This window comes from Amia ocellicauda, chromosome 1 (assembly GCF_036373705.1).
Source record: "Amia ocellicauda isolate fAmiCal2 chromosome 1, fAmiCal2.hap1, whole genome shotgun sequence".
Classification (NCBI taxonomy): domain Eukaryota; kingdom Metazoa; phylum Chordata; class Actinopteri; order Amiiformes; family Amiidae; genus Amia; species Amia ocellicauda.
In genome coordinates, this window is record NC_089850.1 from 30831799 (window position 1) to 30846339 (window position 14541).

At 35.0% G+C, this 14541-nt stretch overlaps 1 protein-coding gene across 1 annotated transcript in view; it reads right to left on the reverse strand.

Moving 5' to 3' along the window:
• The window catches only part of ascc3 (activating signal cointegrator 1 complex subunit 3), a 312947-nt gene that overhangs the window by 64352 nt on the left and 234054 nt on the right, over positions 1 to 14541 (reverse strand). Inside the window, exons 15-20 of the mRNA XM_066701745.1 lie at positions 12888 to 13079; positions 11659 to 11883; positions 7563 to 7682; positions 6605 to 6769; positions 4796 to 4882; positions 3703 to 3879 (exon numbers count right to left, since the gene is read on the reverse strand). Coding sequence (XP_066557842.1) covers positions 3703 to 3879; positions 4796 to 4882; positions 6605 to 6769; positions 7563 to 7682; positions 11659 to 11883; positions 12888 to 13079 — 966 coding nt within the window. The remainder of the gene's footprint in view (positions 1 to 3702; positions 3880 to 4795; positions 4883 to 6604; positions 6770 to 7562; positions 7683 to 11658; positions 11884 to 12887; positions 13080 to 14541) is intronic.

Here is a 14541-nt window from a genome sequence, read left to right on the forward strand (position 1 = left end):
TTGGAAATTAAATTTTTCACTCATGAAATCACAGGATATCGTCAAATAACTGTGTTGAATAGAGGCTGGAGGCATGGGCTATGGCCACAGATATCCAGGTTGTGCGATTTCACATTTCTTTTATGAACTGATGTTCTAGATTCTGGGAAAATACAGTTAGGTCCATAAATATCTGGACAGTGACACAACTGTCATCATTCTGGCTTTGTACGCCACCACAATGGATTGGAAAGGAAACAATCAAGATGTGCTTTAAGCTTTAATTTGAAGGTCCAAACTGGGTGAACAGTGTAGGAATTACACCCATTTCAGCCAAATGCTTCAAAACTCATTGGACGGAGCTTCACAGTGCAGATGGACAATGACCCGAGGCATACTGCGAAAGCAATCCAATACTTTTTCCAAGGCGAAGAAGTGTAATGTTCTGCAATGGACAAGTCAATCACCTGACCTGAATCCAATTCAGCAGCATTTCACTTGGTGAAGGCAAAACTGAAGGCAAAACACCCCAAGAACAAGCAGGAACTAAAGACAGCTGCAGTGCAGGCCTGGCAGAGCATCACCAGGGACGAAACCCAGCATCTGGTGATGTCTATGGGTTCCAGACTTCAGGCAGTTGTTGACTGCAAAGGATTTGCAACCAAGCATTGAAACTCACAATTTACTTCATGATTATGTTAGTTTATCCAATTAATTTAGAGCCCCTAAAATAGGGGGCACCACATATAAAATGGGTGTAATTCCTACACCGGTCACCCAATTTGGATGTAACTACCCTCAAATTAAAGATGAAAATCTACACTTAAAGCACATCTTGATTCTTCCTTTCAAATCCATTGTGGTGGCATACAGAGCCAAAATGATTACAATTGTGTCACTGTTCAAATATTTATGGACCTAACTGTATTCTGTAGGTCCTTGGCTTTAAGTCTATAAGTCATAACATAACTTGCACTGTTCAAACACCTTCTCAATGATAATTCTAACTGTTCAACATTTGTCTCAATGAGTTTGTCATCCACCATCTTTTAAAAATAATAAATATTTAATAAATATATTAACTGCATACTGATTTATTAATTTGTCAATACTGCTTAAAATCTTCACAAGCACTATAAAAGACAAGCTTGGATCGGGACAAAGATCTGGTCAATAGAAAAAGTGGATCTGGACAAATTGTTCACACTGGCAATGAGTTCAAAAACCAGAAACACATACACATATTAAGAAATTAGGAACAAAGAGGAAATTTGCAGATAAGTATTTGAAATATTTGAACACATGGAATCAATTACAAAAGAAACATGTGAGGACCAATATGAGTTCAGTGGATATATATAATATATAAATATAAATATATTGTGGCAGTGTTGGGGAACTGCACGCACTGCTGGGGCACTAAAAGGTGGGGCTCAGGAAACTGAGGGCAGGTTACAGTGTGAAAGTATAATTTATTTACAAGACACAGGGCTCGTGAAAAGACAAATACAAAGCAAAACAAATCTAGTCCCTCCTTAAACACATACTAAATATAAACGCGAACACAGACAGCAAACGATCCAGTCAGTAATCCTAGCCTGTAGTTAAAGTTCAAAGCCAAAGTCCAGTACCATGAACAATTTGAACTGATTCTCCTACCCACTTTTCCCTACGTGACTGGCTCCCCTCCTCCATAAAAACAGGCAGCGCCCAACATCCTTGTTGTGGGGAGGCAGGAGGAGAGCCTGGAGTGTGGGAGTGTAAGCGTGAGACAGAAGTAAACTTAATGGTGAAATTATGGAAACAAACTTGGACTTGGCTTTTGACAAAGGGAATTGGATTATAGGTTTGGATGGTTTCTGATTGATGTGTTTGTGTTTACATTAGTTACATGTATAGAGAGGGACCTGTTATATGTGTTTAGGTATGGTCAACAAAGAGCTAGGTGCTTATTTGGCTTCGTATGTATTTTGGTTTCTCGTGCACTGTGTCTGTTAAATAAACCACGTTGCACCAAAACACATGAGTGTATCCTGAGCCCCGCCTTACAGAGCCTGGCAGTGCAGGCACTACCCCCACCACTGACACACAATATATATATTTACATTGCCTATAGAAAGTTTACACCCACTTTGTCACATTTTGTTTTGTCAGTGCCTTACAAGTTAGATGCATTTAAATGAGGATTTTTTCCACTTATGGTTGAGTCTTTGATGTGGAAGGCTCTACCCAGCAGAGGGAGCCTACAGGAACTGCTGAATTTATCTTTATAGCTGAAATAAGTCACATTTAACTTATGTGAATCTATACAATTTAACACTTGAGGCCACTTAACTTGGTGTGTGATTTTAAAGGCTGTTGCAAGACCAAAACTAACTTAGATTGGCTATTACAAGAGGGGTGGACACTTACCCAACCAAAGTATTTCAGTTTTTATTTTTAATACATTTCCGAATAAAATATAGAATATTTTTTTCACTTGGAAGTTGTGCGGTAGGATGTGTAGATAAATGAAAAACAAAACTGTTTTACTGCATTCCAGGCTATAAGGCAACAAAAGGTGAAATTTGTAGACTTTCTATAGGCACTGTATATATATTTATTTGATTCCTGGGTACACTGTCTGATTTGTTATCAAATTACACTATTAAAAATAAAATACAAATTTAAATAAAAAGTTACTTTTAATATTTTTAATTTTAACAGATTAACTTTTGTTGTACATTTTACATTTATCAGTAATTATATTTTTTACAGCACTTTCACAAATGAAAGGAAAGTGTATGTCCCAGAGTTGCCAGTCAAAGCCCAGACTTGAATCCAATTGAGAATCTGTCACAAGACTTGAAGTTGGTTGTCCACCAACCGTCTCCATCCAACTTCACAGAGCTTCAATAAGATTGCCAGGAAGAATGGACTAATATTGCACAATCCAGATGTTTAATAGTAGAGACTTTCTCCAAGAGACTCACAGCTGTAATTGCTGCCAAAGGTGGTCCTACCAAGTATTGACTAATAGGTTGAATACTTATTTAACCAAGATATTTAATTAAATGTTTTTTCACAATTTAAATGTTCTTGCCTCTTCAAAGTGTTGAGTAGGTTGTGTAAATCAAAGGGAAACAATCCTTCAATGTGAAAAAGTTCCAGGGGGATGAATACTTCCTATAGCCACTATGTGCATGTGTGTGTGTGTGTGTATACACACACACACACGGACACACACATAGATGTAGGATGTTAAGAACAACTTGGGTCTTGGGTTGGGTCTCCTTTAATTGGTTCCTCCTTCCCACTGACAATAAATAATGCAGTCAGAATTAAGTACTGCTGGAACCTCTTCCTTTGAAAAGACCAAAGAGGAAAGCTTTTTTAGGCCCAGCTAAAATCCATACTGTCAACACCTCATCTGAGCCAAGTGGTTGAACACTAAAATACATTAAAATATATTTAAATACTTTCTCATGGTCTTATAAAGACCATATGCAAATGTTAATGTTGTTAAAAATGTAATATTCTGGATTTTTTTATTTTTTAATGTTTTGAAAATAATAATGCACAGCCTACAAAAGTGTCTTTACCTGGTAAGATAGATAGACAACTTGGTAATGTGTGATGGAAACTGTGGTTACAAAAACAAGGGGATAAAAATCCAAAAAAGGGGATAAAAATTCAACCAAGGAAAGTAAAGATTTAATTGTAAAATAATCTGCCACTTCTTACCTGAGCTACATATGAGAGGTCTGAGATAAGTGAGAAGCTGTCCACCTCTCCACGCCCAATGTAGGTCTGGAGCAGAATGTTGATTTTCCCGTAGCCATTTTCAACCCCACCGGCAGCGGGGAGCTCGCAGTAATTTTGCAGCAACTGCTCCAACTCTTGAGTCTCTTCATCTCTGACCTTAAATCAATCAATCAATGAAACCCATCAATCAGCAAAGAAAAACACTACTATTGAAGAAGCACCTCCAATGTAATCACAGCCAGAACTGTGTCCAATCTGCATTCATAGCTTGTGCTTGTTACTGTAGGGTATAGTGATTGTAAAAAAATATAGATTTTGATGTTTTAATCACATTTGATGTGATATGTAAGAAATGGCATTATTAGGGTATTATTTTTTGTTTTGCCATCTGTGTTTATCCAATTTCAATATACAATAAAACAAATTCCATTACACAACTGGACATGTAATTTGTAACTTAAAGAGGCTCTCAGAAAACAAAACAACTTTTCCGTAGAAAAGTCACAATGGCCTTGCCACTCACACCATTTTCAAATAAAAACCTCTGTGTATTATTGAGATAAAAAAACAAAAACAAAAAAAACCATAATTATTACTAAACCCATTTTAAGGCATTTGCAACCTCATGGGGCATTACACAACTGTGTTGAAGGAATGCATTGAGCTTCATCAGTTACTTATAAAGAAATACAAACATTCCCAAACTAAGTTCTGCATTAATCATGAGCTACTTAGAGCTGGCTAATAATGAACATTCCAGAGTGAGGCATTATTGTGAGAGCAGGGGGAAACAAAACAGGGAAAGAAAAAATAAAAGTTAAACAGCGGCACAATGTCAAAGTTCAGTAGGAAAACCTTTCCACACCGCTGCTCAGGTGGGGTGAACTTTCACATCTTTTGTCCATTTAACAGCCCATACATTACTTATTTGGACAACAGAATGAGGAAACAACGAGTAAATGCCTGCGCAGAAAGGCTTAAGTCAAGGTATTTTATATACAACTTTTACACTTCGGGGTCTGTAGCTGATCGCTTCAATCACCCTCCAGATTTTAATCAATAATGCACTCACCTTGACCTGCTCAAATTCTTCTGCCTTAGACACAATACTCAGAATATCACCTTCTGTTTTGTGCGCATCAAACAGCTCATTGAATGTCTGGGTGGAAAAATAAACAAACAACAAAAAACAAATATATTTGCAGTTAGGATCAAGTGTTCACTTACACATCCTACTGAAAAGGTATCAAGATTGGAAACCCAGTTATAAAGATGTGGAAAAGTGAAATGAGGACAGGTATGGACAGGTAAAACAATCTTATAGTTTCAGCTCAAAGAAGAAAAAATATGTGAAAAGAAAAACAGGAGAGGACAAAATATAGTGCCTACTGGGAAACCTTGAGATGTTTGCTGGTAAAGAGAAAAGGAAAGGTAAAATAAAGAAAAAGCATTTTGAAAGAAGCAAAATCATGCTATTCTTCAGCAATATGCAATGCTCTTAGGAAGGCGACATGGATTTCAGTGCTCAAATAAGAAAGAGCAGTGCGTTTTAAAAATAATGTGTTGAGCTGAGTCTCATTGATATCTTATGAGCTTGACAGTGACTGAAAACATTGATTTCCGTTAACAAAAAAACAAAAACAAAATATAATTATTTTAAGTGTGTGCTAGCAAAAATGTAGTGTCATGACAATGTGGTTAGAAAATTCTCCTTCTGTGAAATTATGAATAGACAATGTAAATTTGTAGACTCCTAGATAGGTCAGTGCAGCATTCTGTTCAGTGTTGTGAGAACCAAAAAAATAGACTGATCGTAACCACACTATTTCCATTAGCATTCACTGATGCTGTAAAACTATTACAATGTTGTTAGATTACGTATGGAAAACTTTAATGTTTTAGAATAATGTGGAAAACAGTACTGATTGATTACATAATGACTATTATAAATATATTACAGATGTGTCTCAACTGAAAATGAATCAATGTCCTTTACGAGCAATGTGATTCAAAAACATAATTACAAATACACGTCTCATACATTTCTATAATATTGCTACATTACATCAGAGAGAATAAAATCGCCAATGTTGTACACACGGAACTATAATGTTAATTAATTATTGCCACAACAAAACCATAACCTTACACCTTTTCTGATGTGTTTTGTGTTGCTAGCCAAGTACTACTCACTATAAATCCATTGTTCATTATTAGGCCTGAGAATTATTCAGTTTTTCAATAAAATGTTACAAAAAAAACTGTAAGCTGTTACTTAAATACTACATATTGAAAATAAATATTCCATTTTCTAAACACTTCAACCACCGGTGAATTCATTTGAAAAAACAAGCAGTTTTATTTTATTTATTTTATTTTATTTTATCCTTATTACATCTGAAAGTTGACCACTTTCATTGTAATTATTGCACATTCTGCTTTTTCTTCAGTTTTAAGTTAACAAAATACACATCTTAAACTACAAGCAAGGAATAACTAAATGTCTTATCCTCTAAAGTATAAGTACTGAGGGTTTCAGAATGCTGTCAGATCTATCTTTATCTATGACTGCATATTGCCAACATCGACTGCTCTGAAAAAGCATCTGATATTGAGGCCTCGATACCACAACATCTTGTATTCAACTTAAAGAATGCATTATTTTATAATGTTGGGGATTGAAGTGGATTCCCTTAAAAAAACTAAACAAAAAAAAAACAGATTTACTTGAGTCCTTGAGCAACATGCAGCAGTTTGAAACTGCCTGAAGCGTTACTTGTGCTGGAAATGTTGGTACACCATGTGTTTTCCTAATACAAACACAGCAATGCCTGCACAAAGAGAGACTGAGGAAAAATAAAACAAGCGGTCGACTGTGCACCTCAATGGTGTTGTACTTAATGTAGAAGTGGCTAGCAGTTCTTCCTAAATCAGTGGAAGAAAAGTATCCGGTCCTCTCCTCGAATCTGATCATCCTGGCTTTGTCAAGCTTTCTCCCAGACTCCACCACCAGCTTCTGTCTGTACATCTCCAGACCAGGATCCATCTGGATCAATCAGAAAATGGAAAACAACTGAATTCTGTCAATTATGTTTCTTACATTTCTGCTTCCTTACAATTTAACCTGAAGCCTTTTTAATTGGTAAACTTTCATAAAATAGAAAATGCAAAATCAGATGTATGAAAATCAGTATTTGATGTTAAATTGAATGAAGTGCATAACTATACAGTATTTAAAACTAACAACAGCAGAACAAACAGAATAAATAATAATAAAAAAAAACATGTATATAATAACCCTTTACAATTATTATTGACTTTACCATGTAATGACTGTGCTGAGTGAGAAAAGCACGATTTTATATATATATATTTTTTTTTAATTATTGGTACATTGGGTACAAGGATTGGTTAAATTTGGTTTTACATCTCAGTGTTTCATCCAGTAGGATTAGATAATAGTATGTACAAGACATTGCAAACTATATTTCAAATTAAATGAAGCATAATTGTTATAATAAAGCACAGAAAGGGCAATTAAGCAAACACCACTAAAACACACTTATGTCTAAAATGCATTTTTTTTTTCTTTACTGCTTACATAAATAAACATGTGAGTCATAAAACCCAATACTGGTTGGTCTTCATTTCTTTCTAATGGAAGAGTTTTCTTAAGCAGCCCAAAAATTACTCCAGTCTCTGGACAGACAGAATAGGCAAATATTTGCTCTTTTATAATTTTTAACAAAACATGACAGCACAAAAAAAAAAAAAAAACAAAAAAAAAAAAAAAAAAAAAACAACAACAACATAATAAATACATAAAATAAACATTTTACCTGATATGTCTTGTAATTGATGCCATACACTAACGGGTTCACTCTCATTCGTACATACAAGTATGTATAGCTTAGCCATTTTACTGCTTCTTCAATGTTGGTCACAGTTCCTAATGCTACCTGCAAACAAAAGAAGAAACAAACACAGACACTTTTAACACGTTATTTCAATATATGGCATGTAATTTTCAAAGTATTCCTTTTGAATATACAACACTATACTTTACAGCTCCTATAGCACTCTTTATAACATACAGTATTCCAACATTATTGCAAACCCCAACAGAACTAAAACTAATGCAAGCATAATTAATCACTCTCCCATGAAAAGATCTTGACAAATCGTGCTGCACTGGGATTTTCAATATAAAAGAAATGTGGAAATGCAATTTTAAACTGACCTCAGGCTCCCATAAACCCAAGACAGAAACAGAACGATTAATAGTAAAAGTACTATATCTGTTTATTATTTGAATTTGATTTTGTAAAATAAAAAATACAAACCTACTTTTATGCAGTTATGCTTTCATTTATTACAGTGTGCTAAAGATGAATGTTGAATAAAGCAAGTTGGAGTGTATGGCTACTTAATTGTTTGATAAGAAAAGTGGAATATACCCAGTGCTATCAACTTACACTATAAACATTGAAAACTATTTAGAAAACATGTATCCAGTGGCAAATGGAGCCAGGTTCACAAATCAAGAACAGGGCACAGTGTTCCTTACATGCTATAGTTTATTTTTCTACCACTTAAGTTAAACCTATTACATAAACTTATGTTCCACTAAGTCAGAGCAGAGGCAACATGAAAGCAGGTTTTAATATAGAGTACAAATGGAACTATTAAGAGGAAACATTTGAGTGAAGGAACATAAACGGGGCCCTTAGAGCTCTCAGGATGAAGAAAATACATTCCTGGAATGTACGTGTACATACACACACACACACACACACACACACACACACACACACACACACATTAGTTTTAAGTATTAATGCAACAAATTACAACGTTATTTGGACACAACCTTTTTGGGGATTTAAATATTTTAAGTTTAGTCTGGCTGTGTGTGTTTTGTAATGCTCAAGATGATGAAAAATAAACTCAAATGCTTCCATTCAATGAAAAAAATATTACTGGAATTTTACAGTAGAACCTATATTTACAATACTGTATCTGTTTGAAAAATAAAATTACCGTCATTCCTTCCCTTTACCATACTGACAACATCACATACAGTTTAGAAAAAAACAAAAAAACAAAAAAAAACTTTGTAGCAAGCTATGACACATTAAGGAACTGATAAATGCATTCAGCTTCACTGGCACTGAAGTTGACAACAAAGAAATGAAAGCTGCAGTCTTGACTTACAGCACAATAAATCAGTTAATGTTTTATTAATGAGTGAAACATTTCACAGGCAACATATTCGTTCAAATGCAACCATTACAGAAATCTATGACTGAATTTAAAGTGTCTTAATGAACAATTCCTACTGAAAATATGCACATATTAATCAGGAAGGTCACAGGCTGAAAGACAACTTTAACCTGATAGAAATAGCACTTCCTGTGAATAACAACATCCTGTCCAACTGCAAATCAAAACAGTTGTGTTTTATTGTGAAGGGTGGCCCATAATAATAATACATAATTTGTGAAACTATATATATTTCACACAAAAATTGAATACAATATCAGCTAAAATTATTAGCTTTTTATGGAAATAGTGCTAACTATCTCAATGCTTGTAAAAAATATATATTGTCACATATTGATTTGAAAGTTATATTCTACTATAAAAGCATCTGAGATATTGTCAGATTATTCTGCACTCCAAAATCAACAAAAAAAAAAACAATACTTTGATTAACGATTAGTATACTTATTATTGACATTTCCACAGTGACCTGTATTTATCTGACCATACAGTATTCAGTTTTCATCACAAGAGTTTATTCCAAAATACATAGATACAAACATACAAACACAAATTCACATACAATTCTAGGAGAATCTATCAAGCATCTTCAATCTATTTATCTTGCAAATCCAGAGCCTACCTTTAAATCTACAAAAGTACACATTATATTTAGACAGAGAAAGTCTTAACTGTTTTTTTATTTTTACACAACCCCCCCGCCCCACACACACACACACTCCTATTTATCATCATGCAGCTCACTCTTCTTGAATCCAAATAACTGTACATTTGGACCCACATTTACAAATCAGTAGTTTTTTTTTTACATCATTACTTAAATACGAAAACCAGGTAATGTATTTTTTGTATTGCAAACAAACGTCTATGGATTCCTTACACATTCTAACATACTTGCTTAGTTTGTCCAATTATTTAAAAACAATTCTATGCCAGGAAACAATTATTATTTTTTTCTTTCTTTTTCAAATGACTCTCCCACCTCCTGCCTTCACAGTGAACTGACAGGCAGGGTTTAAGAAAAGATAATCGGCACTGACGTGAGATGAATCAGTAATGCCTTCAACCTTAAAGTACTGAGGTTTCAGATTCCTTTAACTGTAGCGACCATTTCCTTAAAATATAATACAGAAATAATACATGCTACTAATGCAATACAATTAAAGATATTATTACTATTACTGTTATTGACATAAAATAACTCAGTTAAACCATACTTATAAAACATTTAGTCAAAAGCAAAAGCATAACATATTTTGACGTATATTCATATATGCTAAAACATGATCCCTTAAATAAGAAACACTGCTTTTGATTTGCTTTTATAAATAATTTTCTTAGAAGGGCATTGTTGGCAACACTACCGAATCTGGAACAACTAATTCCATTGCTGCAACTTCTTCTAAAAATAAATGTCTGTTTATCATTTTAAACAGGGGCAATTTCAAGAAACCACATTCCAACAATCTACCCTCATGAAATCATTCTCAATCTTTGAGTGCCACCTTGTGGTGTGTTCTGTGTTGTATATACATGGTGCTGCCACCTGGTGAGCAGATCGAGAAATATTTAACATTAAATAACATCTCACCATCCTTAGCTACGTGCCAGAAATTGCATTAAAATGATACTGGTTTTATTTAATTTGTATTCAGACCCAATGTATATTTTTAACCTGCTATTAATATAACAACAAAATTATTACACAGTGCTTTATATATGTATTATATTTGAACTATAGATTAAATGCCATAATGATAACTGCAATAAAAGCTGAACTGCAGAGATTAAGTGTGATATGTAATTAGAGAGAAATGTAGCACTTTATTCAAAAGGTAAGAGATAGATTCTGATGTACACTGTTTACACAATACTGTTCTGCAGGATTTCTTAACTTCTTCACTAAATTCTTTAAAATATTTGCTTTGCCTTTTTAAAGCCAGATGGAAAGGTAGTCTAAAGAAGTTTCTTGTTTATTTTGGTTCTTTGTACTGGGTCCTTCTTTTGTCAAACAAGCTCTGTATAAATAGGAAGGATGACTCACTCATTTATCTCAGTATTTCAGATGAACTGCCACAAGGAAACAGTTGCTTAAAGCATGCTGTAGTGAGATACAGTAAGACTTCGCAATTATAATGAAGTGTTTACCGAGGAAAAATCCATCCCGTTTCAATAGCTTAAAGCAAGAAAGGCAAAAAAGCCAATTACTTTTTTATTACTTGTAATTAATTTTATTTTACCTTTTAATTAAAATGCTTAGTTGACTAAAATGTAAAGACAGAAGGCAAATTTGAAATAAATCAGTAATACTACAAAACTACAAATCACAAGACAAAAAAGATAAAGGACTGTACATGCCTGAATTATTTCTTTATTATGTCTTGCGATTGCACTTTCTTACAGTTCCAGGCATTGGATAATTCTCATTACATTCGTGTTGGAAACGTTAACAGCTTGTTGTATTTCAGTTAAGTATGTGTATTTTTCAAAAAGACAAGTTTTCATTCAAAGGGTGTGAATTCTTTTTTTTCTGACTATAAAAACATTGTTCAAGCAGTTTTAAGGATTGGCCTATTTTTAACACAGTCTGCTGTAGCTTCAAATAATAAGAAATAAGATTTATATACACAATAATGTAAGGAAATAGAATACCTCAGCATTCATGTTGTCAGCCAGGCTTGCCAGAAACTGGCTCTCAATTGGGTTTTGTTGAGTAAGTAGAGTCAGGTAATGGCTCAGTTTATCATGTGTTGTGATGATGGTTCCTTCTCCATATTTATCAAATTGAGGACGTCCTGCACGACCAAATATTTGCATAACATCCAAAATCCCCAAATCCACCAAAGTACCCCTCTTAGCGTCATAGATCTGGGTACCCTGTTTGCATATAAACAAAAGAAAAATTAAAGCAAGGAGAAAAAAAGATTTAAATACAAGAAAACATAGTTGATACATGAATAAGCTAAATAAACTATATTGTTAAACAATAGCTCTTTCAATAACACACACAGAATCTTATACTTACATGGTTTTACATCTGATATTTGTCAAATGTTAACAGTATTAGTGGATATTTATAAACAAAAAATACAAAAGACAACAAAACGCTGCGATGTAACAAGTCTTTCTAGCTTATGATTAAGCACTTGGAGGATGAGCCAAAATCTATTCATCTGCACCTAGAACAATGGAAACTAAATACACCCTTGCCATTTTTTAATACCACACTATCATGTCAGCTAGGACAAACTGCTAAATTAATCTTTTAAATGGGAAAAAAAAGGATAATCACTAGTGGAGCATGCTAACTATGATAAACAAAATCAGCCTGACAACAAAATCTGCTTCTGAGATTTAATGTCACAAGGCTTGAAAACTCCTTCTTTATGTTCAAAGGACGGTGAAGCTAAGGCAGTCTGGCAGGTGTCAGTTTGAGTGATGCTGAGTGACGTACCCTGCAGTACAGCAGAGCACCTTGCCAGGGAGAAGGAAACTTCTGACAAGAACCTTCACACCCCAATTAGAAACAACAATCAGACATGGGCGAGCGGCGGCTCCACCGCGGGGCGGGCTGTTATTACAGTCTAGCAGGCAAAAGGACTCCCGCAGAGCTTGCGATTTGAATCAGTGCCCTTCGCAGGATTCTTGCTGAGTATTAAGGTTTAATATGCGGCGGACATATTTGGTATGTACAGTGTTATCATGGCCCTTGGACCTGTTTATGTACCAGTTACATATGCAAGTGACTCGGATGTTTCTGTGTGCATCGAGCTCCCTCTTTGCAGTGAACCTGACACAGTCTACACCCCTCATACATACCCCACAAGCGCCAGACCAAAAAACATGCATTTGTTTAAACTGCGAGTGAAAGATGCTCTGACCTTGATGATGACAGCGTGCGCCGGGAGGTTGACCCCCCAGGCCAGGGTAGCCGTGCACACGAGAACCTTGATGTGTCCACGGGAGAAGAGCCCCTCCACCAGGGTCCTGTCCTGCCGCAGCATCCCTGCGTGATGAATCCCAAAGCCATCCGGGAAGATCTCCCGCAGCTGTTTATTTCGTGATTTCTGCACCTGAGAGGTAAAAAAGTTGTACATTCATGTTACTTCCCTTTTGAAGAATAAGAAACTCACTCTGTGCATTGCAAATGAAGACATGGAGGGACCTTAATGGGGGTGAGTCGAGATTCTCTTGCAGTGCAGCAGTATAATCGTTTTATATTCCCTGGTGGGAAAATAACACAAAAAGATAATATTTACTGCAGAAATATAATTAAATAAGTATTTCCACAGTATTGGCACATTAAAATGTTTGTGCATATGTGTCTGTTAAGTTCAACTGTGTAATTAGCATGACTGCAGTGCATTGTTGTAGTTCACATGCATGATTAACATCCACATTTTATTAAACACAAGCCAAGTTGAAAAAAGAACAAAAAAAAAACACCTGAACAGCCCCGACTGCTATAGCATGTTTTTGCACTACTGTGTATTGTCCTTAGGAAGCTGACAAGGGACTGCTCAGCCAGGCAAATGGACGTCTGATTACAGAACATGGCAAAGGGAGTACTCAGGGCTACCAGGTCATCAAAAAAGCAAAACCATCAACCAGGAAACCACATGAGGACTGAAGTTCCAGGAAAATAACTATCCTCTCCTGAGATGTCTGATTCACCTGGGGATCAGTCAGTCTGGATATTACTAGGAACCGATGTACTTGCTGATGTGAATGCTGCATGATCATGTTTTTACGTGTAACAGCCATAGATCTTTATTTAGAGCCACTATTTATTCAGATCAGAAATCAATACATTATTTTCAATTCTATTTTTTGTCCCAGGTTTATAGTATGCTGTTATTGAATGTATCACAGTATGGATTAGCCTGTATGGTTCTAATTAAAACAATCTACACTTTTTACATTACCTCAGGTATTATATTACTGTGAGGGAGAAAGCTTGTCACCTTACCCTTACCTAATATGGTGTATGTAAAACACATTTCAGTTCAGATGTGTCCTCTGTCCTCTACAATCTGTCACTTGTGTCGTGAGACTTCTTTTTAATAATGTGCATAATCTTTCATCTTATTACAGTAGCTTCATTGTGCATTGTTTTATATACAGTGCAGTGTAGTCTGATATTGTTTTAGCCACACCCAATTAACTCACAGTTTGAATAAATTAGCTAATTTCACCCTCTGGTGAGCTGACAACATTCTAAAAGAGGCAAGAGGAAAACAATAAATAAACAAAATAATTCTGTAGATATTGACATGTATAGAAGGTATAGAGATAACATTTATCCACTACAATTGGGTGAAATATCACATTCATATTCTGAATATTTTGTATACAAATGGTAATATTTCTATAATATCCTACATACGGGGAGGGTAGTCTATATCACACATTTTAAATTTATTTGGAATACCTGCTTTACCTGGCATGGAATAGCTATTAAGGAAGCATGTTATTCAATTTAACAGCAATCCCACTCTCTTGTAAACAAAGTAAAGATGGTTTATACAGAGACAA